Genomic DNA, 16,857 nt, shown 5'->3' on the forward strand with positions numbered 1-16,857 from the left:
TCCTACCAAAACAAATATCAAAATCTGAAGCTCCAGAATATTCTGGCAATACTCTCCAGGTCAGACAGTAGCAGCAGCAGGGGAAGCAGACCAGGGTTGGTAACCTTTTCTAGGAATTGAATGGCCACTGGGCAGAACCATCACCTCTCTCCACAGAGCTGCTTGACCCCATGCTGAACATCCAGTCTTCCACTTCACTCTCCAAAGAGCACCTCCCAAAATTGAATCCAACCTGGGGAACTGTGGTTCAAGAGATTCAAGAATAGTTGCTGGCATTGCTGGTATGTGCTGTTGCCCACCCCCATTCATCCTGAAGATCAAGGGACTTGATTGACTAATCTCGTCTGGTGTTCTAGATTTCAAATTTATTGTCACACATACAACCAGGAGATTCTTTTTCCTGGGGGCGAAGCCGAATTACCACTTACTGATAATACAGAAAAAAATGTGCACAACATAGACATGTAAAATGTAAAGAAACTTACTGTGCAATACAGAGAGCTTAAAAAAAAATCATAAAAGTGCACAAAGAAGAACAAGTCCCTGATTGAGTTTGTTGTTGAGGAGTCTGATAGTGGAGGGGGAGCAGTGGTTCCTGAACCTGGTGGTGAGAGTCTTGAGGTACTTCTATCTCTTTCCAGCGAGAACAGAGTATGTGCTGGGTTGTGTGGATCCTTGATTGCTGATGCTCTCCATCAGCGGTGTTCCTCATAGATGTTCTCGATGGTGGGGAGAGCTTTGCCTGCGATGTCCTGGGCTGTGTCCACTACCTTTTGCAGGGCTTTATGCTCAGGGGTAGTGATGTCTCCATACCAAACTGTGATGCAGCTGGCATCCAGACTGCAGAGATCAGTATCATACAGTACCAAAACTAGCCCTTTCAGCCCATCTACTCCATGTGCCCACATTAAGTGCCTTGCTGAAACTCTTCTTTAAAAGAATAAGCACTGCATCCAATGATCCCACTGGTCACAATGCAATGTACAACCTTCACAGGCAAACATGGCCACTAGATGGACCTCAGATACAATGCCCCTCAGCACTCACTGGGCTTGACGTCCATGTGAACCAGACTGGAACTGTGGATGTACTTCAGTCCCATCGACACCTGTAGGAGGATCTCCTTCAGCTCCCCCTCTGTCAGCAAGATCCCGTCCTGCATGTTCTGCATCAGGGTGTCTGCCAGGCTGCCCCCTGAAAATAGAGCAAAAGCAAGAGTTCCTTCCAATCTGAAAGTGCCACAAACCTTTCCCCTGCTCCACTCGGTTAGATAAGGAATGACAAAATTACGCAGGCAACCAGATCCCTGGTGAGGTTCTGTGGGTTCTACCCAATTCAGTAAGATGTTGGTTCTAAAAGGTGCAAATATCAGACCAAGTTCTAACTAAGAGACCCACGTTGAAGCTTCATGCTGAACACTGATCAGTTTGAAGTTACCCATTATCTAAAAGTATATTCCATTGGCTGTCACAGCTTCCTAGTTACACCTCTTCCCATCACTTGGAGGGGTATCATCCCATTCTCCTAATACCTCCTCCTCCACTACATCTGTTCCCAGGATGGGACCTTCCATTCCAGGATATCCAAAATGTCCTCTTTAATAAACAGGAATTCCCATTACTGTTATTGATAAAGCCTGCACATTTTTCAAATTTCTGACCACCCCAATGCCTTCCCTTCTGGCTAAACAAGGACATAGCCCCCTGATCCTCACTTTCCATCCCACCAACCTTTGCATCTGTCACATTATTTTCCAGCTTCACCAAGATCCCACTATGTGCCATGGCTACCCCTCTCCTCCTCCATCCACTTTACACAGGCATAGGTCCATCCTAGACTCCCATCTGCTCTTTTATCTGCACCCACCCTCCTCAGGCCCTTATGTACTTCCTGCTGTAACTGCAGAAAGTGCAACATGTACCCTGGCTCCTCCCTCACCACATCCAGGGTCACAAACAGACCTTTCAGGCTAGTTAGTACTTCACACACTCACCAGCCAATCCTCATCCACTGCACTGGAAGGATAGTCAGAACCTTTCTGCACAATGAACCCCATCCCAATCGCAATGAGGGCAAGGGACAAAGATGCCTCAAGGACTTTTATCTTTAAAAAATATATATACACAGACCCATCTTTCCCACCCTACCTTCCAATTGAACTTCACAGACAAGAGGTTGGTAACAAAAATCAGGATTGAGCTCTTTTTTTTTTTAAAAAAAAAAAGGTCTGAGAAAACCTAACTTTCACCTGACCTCAAATTCACTCGGTCCATCTCCAGCAACACTCTCCCCTTTCTTGAGGTCTCTCAACTCCATCTCGGGAGATGGACTCTCTACAGATATTTTCTATAAAGCCAACAACTCCACAGTTATCTTGAATACACTTCTTCACACCCTGTCTCCTGCAAGGATTCTATTCCTTTTTCTCAGTCTCTGTTGCATTTGCTCCCAGGATGAGGTTTTACATTCCAGAATATCCGAGATGTCCTCCTTTTAAAATCATGGCTTCCTGTTTACTGCCTTCCACTCAGCCCCAACCTGCAGCTCTTCTATTTCCCATACATTTTCTCTGGGCCCCTCTGCTCCCAGTGCAAGGACAAGGCTCCCATCCTCACTTACCACCCCACCAGCCTCAGCATCCAACACATCATTCTCCACATTTTCTGCCACTTAGGCGATTCTATCATCAGACACATCTTCTCCTCTCCTCTTTCATAAGGACCACTCCCTCCAGGATTCCCTTATTCATTCCTTCCTTCCCACCAGTTGTGCCCTTGGCACTTATCCCAGTGACCATTTGTGCCCACACGTCTTCCTACACCACTCTTCAAAGCCCCAAACAGACCTTCCAAGTGAAATGTGAATCTGCAGGGTTCAAATTCTTTTGCTCCAGGTCATTATTCTCCTCTGAATCAGGAGCTCCAAGAACCGTTGCCTACAGGCAATTCTTATTGTTACAGTACTCATTCCGGATCAATAGGTGGTCATCAATAGGTGGTGCTTACCATTACAGTACTCATTCCGGATCAACACGTGGTCATCAATAGGTGGTGCTTACCATTACAGTACTCATTCCGGATCAACACGTGATCATCAACAGGTGGTGCTTACCATTACAGTACTCATTCTGGATCAACACGTGATCATCAACAGGTGGTGCTTACCATTACAGTACTCATTCTGGATCAACATGTGGTCATCCTCAGCCCAGGCAGAGTAGTAGCGTACCACATGGGGATGATGTCCCAGCACAGCGTGTGCGTATACTTCCCGGAGTGCAGACTGCCTGCAGATCAAACACCAGTGACAGTGATTCTCAGATGTCCCATCTTACCCTAAAGTAAAGAGACCAACAGTCTGGACCCAATCCCACCCCCCCTCACATGGGCCCATTTCTTATGCAAAGGTCAATACAATCGGATCACTCCAATGCTCCAAGCACAAATCACTAGTGGTGGGTATTACAGGGAAGGTCGATAAAATGAATGGGAGGTCACAACTTCTCACTACTACCTTTAGACAGAAGGTACGGACAATGGAACACCAACACCTCTATGTTCAAGAGCACCTCTTATCCTACTCCACCCCCAAAACAGTGATGTGATCCCATATTAACACAACCTCTCTGTACTATTGAAGCACTTTCTTACATTAACTACAATTGCCACTAACTATCCTTTTATAGTTATTGCCACATTGTTTTGGCATATTATGGTAATTTATACCACTGCAGTTATTGCACCTTAACCAAATATTTTGGTACATCTGTACATTGTACTTGTGTATATGACAATAATTTCAATACATTCCATATCAATCATGTTGATGTGCAATTAAAAAACTCTCCCATCAGGGAGAAGGGTGAAGAGAGAGGAAAAAAAAAAAAATCACCCTCCAACAGGCTTAAAAAGTTTGTGTTTTGTTTTTAAATCCCCGCAGCTCTCAGGCTCCTGAATGAAACCCACTCTTCTATGCTGCCATACTCCTTGCTAAACATATTTTTTCTTTGTGACTCTATAACTCCACAATTGTGCTCTTGCCCTTCTACATTACATAGCTGTATGAATGTTAGACTGCTCACAGAAGAACCCTTCTCACTCTACCAGTGACAAATAAACTAAGTATAGAACATTAATTATTGAAATCTAATTCAAAGAACAGCAGTTACTGAAATAGGAACAAAAAAACCAAAGTGCTAGAAACACCCAGCAGGTCAGGCAGCAACTGTGAAATAAGTGCAAGATGAAGGAGCAGATTGAGGCCATTTGGACCATTGAGTCTGCTCTGCCATTCTCCTGCCTTCTCCCATCCATCACCTATAACACCCTTACTAATCAAGAGCAGCAACTTTCAGCTTTTAACACTCACTCATCTACGGAGCCAGACAAAGGTCTCTTCAGCCGTTTAATGGCATACAGGCAACCATCAAGGCGCTTCACACACTTAAACACTGCCCCAAAATCTCCACTTCCAATCTTTTCCAACTCATAAAATTCCGTGGCGTAACGGGAGCATGCGTTGTCATGGGTGTCGAACCTCTGGAGGAGAAAAACACACCATTACTTTAACAGATTCTGTTAGGCAAAACCAGGGGATTGCAAGGCATCCTTGTTCATTCTGCTGCATTCTATTGGAGCAATAGCAAGACTGATGCTCCAACCAATAGCTACTGATTATCCAGAAAATGCAAGCTCTTCATTTGCCCCTCAGACATATGCAATGTCTGGTAGAAGCCCACCTTTTGGACTGCAGACAGCTCAGAAACAATCACACGTTAGTGAGCAATGATTCAATGAGAAACTGAAAAGAGTCCAGAATAGGTCTGGTCTTGCAAACATTTAGTTTTGGTACTAGCAGTAAATAAATTTCTCGTAGATGGCAAGCTCTACAAACCAGAATCAAACATTGACCATTCACAGAGAAAAATATGATAGAAGGTAGAGAGGTTGCAGAGGATATCAACCAGGATGTTGTCTGGATTGGAGAACGTCCTATGAAGCAAGGTTGAACTTTTCTCTTTGGAGCAACAAAGGATGAGAGGTGATTTAATCAATGTGTATACAATTGAGAAAGGAATAGATAAGGTGGACAACCAGCACCAATTTCCCAGGGTATTAACAGAAAATACCAAAGGAAACCTGCTTAAGTTAAGTGGAGGTAAATTTAGGGAAGACGCCTTTTTTTAAAATATTAAACAGAGCAGTGGGTGTGTTAGAACACTACAGCATAGAAAATGGGCCATTCAGGCCTTCTAGTCTGTTCCAAAACATTATTCCATTTGTCCCACTGACCTGCACTCAGTCCATAACTGTCCTGATCTCTCCCATCCATGTATCTATCCAATTTATTCTTAAAACTAAAGATTGAGCCTGCATTCACCATGTCAGATGACAGCTCGTTCCACACTCCCATCACACTGAGTGGTTCCACCTAAACCTTTCCCCTTTCACCCTAAAGCCATGTCCTCTCATTGATCTCTCCTAATCTAGATCTTACTCACATTTACTTTGTCTATACCCTTCATAATTTTGTAAACCTCTATCAAATCTCCCCTCATTCTTCTACACTCCAAGGAATAAAGTCCAAATTCCCACAGGATCCAATGTTATTTTTATTGAGTGATATTAGAGGTGTTAAACCCAAATTGAAATGGAATATGTATCAAAATAAGTTTGTTCAAATTACTTTAGCAATAGCAAGAAAATATATTGCCACAACTTGGAAATCTGATACAGATTTGGGTATAGAAAGATGACATGCTGAAGTACAGAGTTGTATATCAATTGAGAAAATTACTTATAATTTAAGAGATAAATACTATATATTTTGGAAGATATGTTGCCCATATTTACAAAGCGTGGGGGTGAATATTTAAATGAAGCTCTAACATTCCCTTTCTCTTTCAGGTCTCAATATATTAAAAGAAACCTCAAAGTAATAAACGCCCCTGTTGAGGGTCTCTTGTCCTATTTTTCTTTTAGTAAGGGGTAGGGGGTATATGGGGGGGGGGGAATTTCTTTATTCTTTCTTTTTATATATGTCATATGTATTTGGATTTGAATTGTATGATTATCAATTATGTGAATTCTTTGTGGTTTTAAATTTGTAAATAAAATTTTATAAAAAAGAATTAAGTCCTAACCCATTTAATCTTTCCCTATAACTCCTGAAGACCAGCAGCATCCTAGTAAATCTTCTCTGCACTCTTTCAATCTTACCAATATCCTTCCTGTAGTTAGGTGACCAGGACTTCACACAATGCTTCAAATTTGGCCTCACCAATGTCTTATACAACCTCATTAATAACATCCCAACTCCTATATTCTTGCTAGTGATATGGTTTACAAAGGATAAATTTAAAAGACTCTTAGACAGGCACATGGATGCAAGAGAAATAAAGGGTTATGGGTATGAAATAGGGAAGGATTAGATTGTTTTGGAGTAGGCTTACATTAGTCAGTATGATATCCCTGTACTGTGCTGTAATCTTCTATGTTCATTGGTCACTACAGAGATCAAACAGATAGTTCAGCCACTACAACAGGGAGGTTGCTTCTATGGCAAGCAAGAACAAGTGGACATAACCTCATAATTCAAGAGATTAAAGACAGGGGAGAAACTGTTTCTCCCAGACAGTAATGAATCTGTTGAATTCTCTGCCCAACAAAGCAGTAGAGGCTGCCTCATTAAATGTATCCAAAACATTGATAGATTTTTGAATAAGAGTGGAAATAGAGGGTTATGGGGAACCAGCAGGTGGAGTTCCATCCACAACCATGTGAAGCAGAAAAGTCTAGTTAACCTGGACGGCACAGTTTGCGTAACTATTAGTGCAACGCCATTACAGCACCAGTGAATGGGACCAGGATTCGAATCCTTCACTGTCTGTATAGAGTTTGCACATTCTCCCAGTGTCTACGTGGGTTTCCACTGGAGGGGGGGCAGTTTCCTTCCACCATCCAAAATGCACTGGGGGTTGGTTGTAATTGGGCAGCAGGGGGTGGTGGATCCGAAATGGCCTTACTTTGCTTTATGTCTAAGTTTAATCTTACTGAATGCCAGAGCAAGTTTAATGGGCCAAATGTCTTCACAGGATCATGATTGGAAATGCCCAATGAAAAGGATGATAGAACAAGATTGCAGATAGCATTTAGACAAGCAAACAAGTGAGATATGAATGTGGGTCCATGTTAGACAACCTGGATGACTTCAAACACACCGAAACCCTGATGCAGGCAGTTTCAGGTTACCGTGGATTAATTCAGCACCCTTCAAAATACACACGAAAAAGAGTTAGATATGAGAACAGTAGATTTACCCCTTAAAGTTTGCTACCATCTCCCTCCCAGACATCATTGTAACACTAGACCACCAGTCAGCTGGCCAGTTGCAGATTAGGGGTCAAACCCAGGCAGACCAATGGAGCAGGTGTTTTTGGTGAATAGCAGAGATTAGCCTCAAGCATTCTTCTGTGAAGGTGGGTGGGTCCCAAAGGCTCAAGCTTCTCACCTCCAATTGTCTCAACACATCCTCAGCAGTAGCTCCGTCTGTCATCTCAACACCCTTCCTATTGGAAGAATGCACAAAATTTAGACATGTCAAACATGTTAGTCACCAAACTTCATTCAATTTAGACCCTGAAGGAATAAAACATTGAAAACCAAAAAAGTGCTGATTATCTAAGTGGAGAACCTGTAAGAAAAGGGAACCCAGATGTTCTAAAGCATTCTCAATAGGGGGCACAGCACATTTAAGTAAAAGCCTCGTTTTCTCCTCACATAACAAATATTTTTGGCTTTTTATGTAGTCAGTAGGAGAGAAGTATGGAAGAAACCAACTAAACTTGACTGCTTCACAGGGAAGGGGCCCATGAACTTTGAGCAGAGTCTGGTATGGGGGGGCGCAATAGCTAAGAGAAACCAGCAGGCAGCTCCTTTAAGTAGTTAGGCAATAAACTGGACTTTGGCCTTAATTGTGAGGGGGTTTGGAATTTAAGAATAGAGAGGCCTTTGGCAAATATATAGAGAGATGGCAAGGCCTTGCCTGGAAAACTGCAGTTTTAGCCCCCTTAAAGACAGTAACATTCAAAAAACTGCAAAGGAGATTCACCAGGCCAATTCACTGGATAAGAGGAGTTTTTAAAAAAATATTTATTATTTTCCAAACAAACTCAGTTATCAACATTTTCAGTGCCAATGTTAACAGGATCAGCATTAACTACAATTTACAATTATCCATTTTATACAGTTTTCTGCAGAGTTCAAGCTCTTTCCATCTCCCTTCCTCCCCAACCCCCACATTTAACTAACTACAGTTACACACACCATTCAAGACAGTCACAACAAAGGAACAAGACATACATTAGGGTTTTATGGTTTTCTATGAGAGGGGTATCCTTCCAAGGAAGGCTAAATAGCTTGGACCAGTATTCCTTACAGTTTAGAAGAATGAGGGATGACCTTGTTCAAACACAATATCCAAATGGGGCTCGACAGAATAGATGCTGGTGTAGCAGCACGGCACCACGGCAATTGGCCTGGTGCTCCGGGCAGTGAGCACAACCAGGAGGCAGTACGGCTAAGGCAGCCTAGAGGCTAGCATCCCCAACATGGTGCTGCTCCCCGCTGCACAGCCAACAGTTTGGTGATAGCACACGGGGAAGAAGACATTGTAATGCAAGGGAAACTCGCTATTGTTATGCAGGCAGAGACATCAGTTGATGGCGCAAATGGCAGGAACACCAACAGTATAAAAGCCGGGCTTCAGCCCCAATAAAACACAGAGCTACACTTTACTACACCCATGTGCATCTTTCTTTGAGTAGCACGCCATTACAATTGGTGACCCCAATGGTTTAGACTGCATTTAAACCCAACGATGAGCGAGCCGGCAGCAATTCAAATAGTCGCCCTGAAGCTGCCAACCTCCTGGACGAATTGGCCCCATATCTGGTTCGACCAGGCTGAGACACAGTTTCAGATCCAGATCACAGCAGAGTCCACCCGGTACTACCATGTGGTGAATGCCCTGGATCAGGACACGGCAAGCCAGGTGGCCCATTTCATCCAGTGGCCCCCATAGGAAGGTGCTGTAATGGAAGATTTAAACCATGTTTTTTTACTTTTACAGCCTTTGCTGAGAACCTGCTTGTGTTTTAGAATCATCAGACATAAGCTAAATTCCACCAAGAGGCCAGAGATGCAGTTATCTGACGAAAGGACATCTGTGTACCAAGAACATTTAATCTTCCTGCTTGTTTTGGTCACAAACTGTCAGAGGCCTAGCCTTGACGCAATGTTTTGGTCACAGACTGTCAGAAGCCTAGCCTTGATGCAAAATAAACCATTGTATTCAAAGTGATAAGCTGAAAATTAGGTTATTCGATAGGAGCCTAGGCATGCTAGCTTCCTCGCTTATCTTTCTTACTGTGCTGGGAATAGGTGCTTGGGTAAGTAGTTTTTGGGTAATATAAGCCATGGTCCCGCTGCTGAAGTTTGAGACTCTCCGAGAGGTGGCAACATCTCTCAGCAAGAAGAAGAACTTCTAGAGTCCAGCCAACGTCCCGGTCGAGGGAGGTGGAGAAGCGCCCCAACAACCTACTACAAGTGTGCGGTTGTTGCCTTGCTTTGGCATTTGGGACCAGTCCAGGCGTTGATAAGTATAGTTGGGAAGGGCTAATATATTGTAGTTTGAAATCAGCTTTTGAATTTATAATAAACATTTGAATAAACTGAACTGCTCTCGGTGTGTGTGTCTATTTTCTTTCGGTAGCTCAAACACTGTGACCAATCTAAAATGAACAAAATGAGAGGTGCAAGTTTACCCAGGAGAGGCGCCTACACTGCCTTCAACAAGCTGCTTATCGAGACTTTTGGGCTCACGTGGCAAGAGAGAGGGGCGTGTTTGCTGCATTTAGACGGACTGGGGGACAGGCACCCATTGCCCCTGATGAATGATATGCTTGCCCTCATCAGCATGAACCCTGCATAATGTTTGAGCAGGAATTCTCAGAGCAATTATCTGAAGATGTCCAACTGCTTCTGGAGGACACCAACTTCAGTAACCCCCATAAAGACACAACACGAGTGGACATCTTGTGGAAGCAAAAGAGAGAGTGCTTGGCGTCCATAGAGCTCGTCACCAAACCCCGTAGCCAGACCCAGGTCGAACCGCAGAGAGAACAGCAACCCCACAAGGGAAGTGAGCCCAATGATCAGTGGTGCTTCTACCACCAGCAATTGGGCTCCGGAGCCCGCCGATGCTGACCACCATGCATGTACCAGGAAAACGCTGGGGCCAGCCATCACTGATGACCATGACGGCTGTCCAACAAGACAGCCTCCTGTATGTGAGGGACTGTCAATCAGAGTGGCTGTTCCTCATGGACACAGGAGCGGAGGTCAGCATCCTGCCCCCATTGGGGAAGGAAACCAGAAAAGGGCAAGTGGGCCCCACGTTGAGAGCTGCCAACAACAGCACCATCAGGTCCTATGGAACGCGCAGCAGTTTGGAGGTAGCCTTTTCTCGTGGGTGTCCACGTTGGCAGCAGTGGAACAACGGCTCCTCAAGGCAGATTTCCTGCCTGTTGATGGACGTGAAAGGCCGGAGATTCATCCAAGCAAATACATTCCAAACCTTCCCTCTCAAAGATGGCAGACTCTCAGCTCCCCCCACCCCACCCCCCCACCTGGACTCAATGCAGTGATCCACAGATGAGTAAGTCAAGATCCTCGTGGAGTTCCCAACAGTGCTTATCCCCCAGTTCACCTCAGAGATGCCCAAATATGGAGTGTGACATCACATCCTGACCCAGTCCCCACCGCTCCACACAAGAGCCAGACGACTGCCCTCAGAGAAGCTCCAACTAGCTAAGGAGTTCAAAAAGCTGGAAGAACTGGGCATAGTATGGCAGTCAGACAGCCCAAGGGCTTCTCTTCTGCACATGGTGCCCAAAGGCACTGGGGGTTGAAGATTGTGCGGTGACTACTACCGGCTTAACGAGACCACTATGCCAGATTGCTACCCCGTGCTGCACATACAGGACTTTGCAGCCAACCTGCATGGGCCAACAATTTTCTCTAGAGTGGACCTCGTGGAGATACCATCAGATCCCCGAACACCCTGATGACATCCCCAAGACTGCCATCATCACCCCATTCGGCTTGTTTGAATTCTTAAACATACTGTTTGGGCTGAAGAATGCCACGTAAAGCTTCCAGTGGCTGATGGATGTGGTGGGCCGAGCCCTGGACACCACTTTTGTCTACCTCAATAACATCCTGGTGGCGATCAAAGACCGGCAAGAACACTTGGTGTATCTCTGGAACCTCTACACTCTGCTGAGTGAGTTTGGACTGACAATCAACACAGCCAAATGGCAGTTCAGGTGGGACACCATAGACTTCCTGAACCATAGGATAACCAAGGAAGGGGCCACACCATGACCCAGCAAGATGGAGGCCATCTGAAAGTTTCCTAGGCCCAGCATGACTAAGGGACTGCAGGAGTTTGTGGGGATGATCAACTTTTATCATAGATTCATCCCCTCAGCAGCCAGAATCATATGACCCTCATTTGCCCACATTGCGGACAAAGCCAAGGATGTAACCTGGGACACAGAGTGCTGAGGCCTTCGTAAAGGCCAAGAAAGCACTGGCAGGAACCGCTCTTTTGGCACACCCCAGGGTAGACACTCCAACAGCCCTGACTGTGGATGGCCCAGGAACAGCAATTGGCAGAGTGCTGGAGCAACATATCGGAGGGAGCTGGCAGCCGCTGACTTTCTTCAGTCAGCATATGTGACCTCCAGAACTGCAATACGGCGCTTTTGACAAGGAGCTACTGGCACTGTACTTAACCATCCACCGCTTCCGATACTTTCTCAAGGGCAGGACTTTTATGGCCTTCAACCACAAACCCGACCTTCGCCCTGGCAAAAATCTCAGACCCTTGGTCAGCTCGCGAACAATGTCATCTGTCGTATATCTCTGAGTACACCACAGATGTGCAACACGTCTCAGGCAAAGACAGCATGGTGGCAGACGCACTGTCCGGGCAGACCATCCATGTGCTGTCTAAGGGAGTGGATTTCATGGCACTGGCAAAGGCGCAACAAGATGATGAAGAGATGCCCCAGTACAGGACAGCCATTTCAGGACAGCAACTCCATGACATCACTGTCAGCGCATGTAACTCCACCCTGTAGCCACTGGACAAGTCAGACCTATCATCCCTGTGGCTTGGAGATGATTCCATCCACGGGCTGGCTCACCCATCCATCAGGTCAATGGTCCAGCTTGTGGCCAGCAAGTATGTGTGGCATGGTCTCTGGGTGGGTGAAGGCGTGCACGCAGTGCCAGACAGCCAAGGTGCAATTAAGACCCTACTGCAGCACTTCTGGCCTGCGGAGCGAAGGTTTGACTATGTCCATTGTGGGACCCTACCAGTATCTCAGGGGTTCCGCTACTTGTTTGCAATAGTCGATCGCTTCACCAGGAGGTCAGAAGCAGTCCCAATGGCAGACACTTCCACAACCTCCTATGCTAGAGCCCTCATCTTCTCCTGGGTAGTACAGTTCAGCATACCATCCCACATCACATCAGAGGGACCCAATTTATTTCCAGTCTCTGGTCCAACCTCACGACCACACTACAGCCTATCACCCATAATCGAACAGGCTGGTGGAGTACTTCCACAAATACTTCCAAGTCTGTACTCATGGCCACACTACAAGGATCCAACTGGGTGGACGAGCTACCATGGGCATTGTTGGGGATCCACTTTGCGTCCAAGGAGGACCTCAAAACCTCTTCAGCAGAACTCGTTTACAGAGGTCCACTGGTGGTCTCCGGGGAATTTGCACCATCCCCAGATAAGCAATCGGACGACACTGCAGCACTCCTCTTCCAGCTACAGGAATGAGTCAGTAACCTGGCCCCAACTCCACCAACCAGGCATGGACAAGCGAGGACCAACATACCCAAAGACCTGCAGGACTGTGAGTATGTTTTCATCCACAGGGGTCCACACCATCCACCACTACATACAAGGATCCATTCCAGGTCATACGAAACAACTGCGCCACGTTAGAATTGGAGGTCAGAGGCAAGACAGAGGTCTTCACTATGGACAGGTTGAAGCCGGCACACCTGGACCCAGCATGCCCCACCGAGACGCCAATACCATGCAAGAGAGGCAGACTGGCAAAGACAACAGAGACGCTACCTTCAGGCATTAAAGACAAAACTGCCAGTTCGGGGGGGGGGGGGGGGGTCGGGGGGGGGGTCGTGTAGTGGCACACCGCCGTAGCAATCAGGCCAGCGCTCCAGGTGGTGAGCACAACCGGGAGCCAGCAGACCACACATAGCAGCACTGGCCCAGCAAGTGAAGCAGCGGTCATATGGCTAAGGCAATATAGGGGCCAGCATCCCCAACGTGGCCCTGGCCCCCACTGCACAGCAAACAGCTTGGGGATAGCACATGGGGAAGAAAGCATTGTAATGCAAGAAGGGGGCCCTTGTGCGGGAAACCCACTATTGTTATGAGGGCGGCAACATCAATTGATGGGGCAAACGGCGGGAACGCCAACAGTATAAAAACCGGTCTTCAGCCCCAATTCTTTCTTTCTCTTTCTTTGGCTTGGCTTCGCGGACGAAGATTTATGGAGGGGGTAAATGTCCACGTCAGCTGCAGGCTCGTTTGTGGCTGACAAGTCCGATGCGGGACAGGCAGACACTGTTGCAGCGGTTGCAGGGTAAAATTGGTTGGTTGGGGTTGGGTGTTGGGTTTTTCCTCCTTTGCCTTTTGTCAGTGAGGTGGGCTCTGCGGTCTTCTTCAAAGGAGCCCCAATAAAACAGAGTTATACCTCACTACACCCGTGTGCATCTTTCTTCGAGTAGCGCGCGGCTACAATGGGTATGTTCTATGTTCCACTTTAACAAAGTGCTTTATAAAATGGTTTCTTCCCTCAACATTTTCTCTTCATCTAAAATTCAGACAGACCTGTATAAAGTGGAAGCAGTACAGCCGAGTATAGACGGCCTGGTTCAAGATATTGACCCAAATGTGAAGTAATGCCGAGCACAAGTGCTCCTTCTATTCCATTGCCAGGCTGCTGAAGGGCTCAGTTACTGCTCCATTTGTAAGGTCACTTCAGAGAAAGGCAGCAATTTAATAGGTTCTCCCTCTCCACCCACCAAACCACAGCAGCTTTTACCTCCCGCTCTCTTGCACTCTTTTTCGCCTCTTTCCCGTTCTCTCGGTTTTGGTTTTTGCACTGTGCGCAAGGCCCAGCTCATGATAGAGAGTTGGGGTGAAGGGGTTGACGTTCACCATTGGTACCCGGTGTTGCTCAGAACTGGTGGTGAAACCCAGTGGTCGGCGGATCCTCGAGATGGGACCTTTGTTAGCAGCTGAGATCTGCCCAGCCCTGGAGAACAGGCTCTGGAAGCAAACAAAAGAGGCAGCAACTTCATTAGGTTTCAAGAATGAAAGGAGCCCCAAAAATATACCAATGCATAATTATTTTAGATGATTATATATGCATGTGCACTGTGGTTTGGAGAAACATTGTTCCATCGAGTTGTACATGTTCAGACTTGAATTAAGAGTGTGGGTCAAAATAATGTATCTAAGCTATTGATAACATGACATTTTGATCAGTACAAACTTTTTCAGGCTGCCGCCCCCTTGGCTCCAAGGCCACATCCCTAGGAACCTTCCCCACCCCGCCCCCTCCCCTATACAATGAACACACACCACTTTCTTCTCCCTTGCCCACTCACCGCCTCTCATCTCCAGCCTCTCATTCCTCAGCCAGTGCCACCTGCAGGCCTTTCTCCAGGGGCTGACTCCTTTCTCCCCAGGTCTTTCCCTCCTGAGCCCCCTACACTCGGTACCTCCTCCTGTTCACTCTCAACATTAAAAGGCTGAAGCCAAATACAACATGGTGGCCACCAAGGCCAGCTCTCACGATACCTGTCACCATTTATTTTCCTCACCACCCCCTTGGATCTTTCTACAACTCGAGAGGTGGGGGGGGGGGGGGTGCAGCACCATCCACTTTGGGAATCACTGGTATAAACTTTAAAGAACTTTAAAGACTCAGATTAAGGATAGGAGACAGAAGATAGGGATTGAGTCAAAGGGCAGGACCAATGAACATTGTTACAGATAAAGACACTTATGATGCACTTGAATGGCAAACTTTTTACGGGCCCAGAGGATCCCAAAACCCAGCAGCAATAGAAATTCACCAAGACAAATGGTTACTTAAACACAAGTTACCTTTAATTTTCTTTAAACATAAAAACAGGATCAAACTTTAACTTATCACTATAAACTTAATTTAACTTAACATTCAGACTATTTAATGCTGTTAAGAAGAATTCAATAATAACCTATAAGCCTCAGGAAATTCATTACTAGTTTTATTCATTTTTATCAAAAAATATATACTTCTGAGGGGAAACAGGATAATGGTTCTATTGATTCTTACTTATCTAAATTAATGTTACCGGTACTAGATGAGAAAGATATTCAGGAGTTGGAATCTCCATTTACGGATTTTGAAATTAAGGAAGTTATTCAGGTAATGCCTAATGGCAAGTCCCCAGGAGATGGGAACTCTATAAACTTTTTTATGATGAATTTTCTAATATATTTGGGGAAATGTTAAATCAAGTTACTGAAGATCAGAAGTTACTGGAAACGTGTTCAAGTGCTTTCATAACTGTTATCCCAAAGAAAGATAGAGATCCTTTACAAGTATCTTCATATAGACCTATTTCTTTAATGAATGTAGACTATAAAATTATGGCGAAAGTATTAGCTAACAGACTTACTAAATATTTACCTAAATTAGTACATATTGATCAAACAGGTTTTATTAAGAATAGAAATGCTTCAGATAATATATTTTGATTGCTTACTTTGATCAATGCTTATCGGCAGACACCTAATCATCCTATGGTAGTTGCATTAAATGCCAAAAAAGCTTTTGATAGGGTTGAATGTGATTTTTTATTTAAAGTATTATAGAAATTTAAATTTGGCCCTTTCTTTATTGGTTGAGTTAAGGCCTTATATATGAATCTGATTGCTAGGGTGGTGACAAATGGAGAGACATCTTTACCTTTTAAAATGACTCGATCAACTCATCAGGGCTGCCCATTGTCACCAGCCCTATTTGCATTGGCTATAGAACTGTTAGCACAGGCTATTAGACAAAATGAGGATATTAGAGGGATGAGGATTAAGGATGAAGAATATAAAATTAATCTATTTGCAGATGATGAGTTGATATATTTGACAGAGCCTGAGAGATCGTTGAAACAGTTTCAGGAATGTTTATCGAAATTTGGAGAAATGTCGGGATATAAAGTTAATTGGGATAAAAGTGAAATTTTGCCAATTGGAGTAGAAGATTATTCTGGATTTTAAAATATTACAAAATTAAGATGGACGAATAAAATTAAATACTTAGGTGTGTTTGTGGATAATGACAATCAATTGTTATATCAATTAAATTATGTACCTATATTGAGGCAGATTAAAGCAGACTTAACTAAATGGAAAGATCTTCCATTAACTTTAATTGGATGTGTTAATTGTATTAAGTTGAATATCTTTTCTCGAATTCAATATTGCTTTCAAAGAGTTTTTTTTTCAGGATTTGAATAAAGCAGTACGAGAGTTTTTGTGGAAAGGTAAATTAGGTTGAGTAGCGTTGCACAAACTTGCTTGGAAATATGCATTGGGTGGCTTACAACTGCCACATTTTCAAAATTAATTTGAGGCAGCTCAGTTGAAGTTTATTAGTAGATTGATGGATTTGGATCAACCTCCTAGTTGGGTTAA

The 16,857-nt window shown here is 44.8% G+C and overlaps 1 protein-coding gene across 3 annotated transcripts in view; it reads right to left on the reverse strand.

The window, feature by feature from the left end:
- LOC138745842 (wee1-like protein kinase 2-A) overlaps window positions 1-16,857 on the reverse strand; it is a 69,325-nt gene that overhangs the window by 31,458 nt on the left and 21,010 nt on the right. For all 3 annotated transcript variants that reach the window (XM_069903224.1, XM_069903223.1, XM_069903222.1), the window contains exons 2-6: window positions 14,216-14,442; window positions 7,510-7,567; window positions 4,369-4,538; window positions 3,165-3,286; window positions 1,048-1,194 (exon numbers count right to left, since the gene is read on the reverse strand). In XM_069903224.1, coding sequence (XP_069759325.1) covers window positions 1,048-1,194; window positions 3,165-3,286; window positions 4,369-4,538; window positions 7,510-7,567; window positions 14,216-14,442 — 724 coding nt within the window. The remainder of the gene's footprint in view (window positions 1-1,047; window positions 1,195-3,164; window positions 3,287-4,368; window positions 4,539-7,509; window positions 7,568-14,215; window positions 14,443-16,857) is intronic.

This window comes from Narcine bancroftii, chromosome 11, assembly GCF_036971445.1.
Source record: "Narcine bancroftii isolate sNarBan1 chromosome 11, sNarBan1.hap1, whole genome shotgun sequence".
NCBI classification, from domain to species: Eukaryota; Metazoa; Chordata; class Chondrichthyes; order Torpediniformes; family Narcinidae; genus Narcine; species Narcine bancroftii.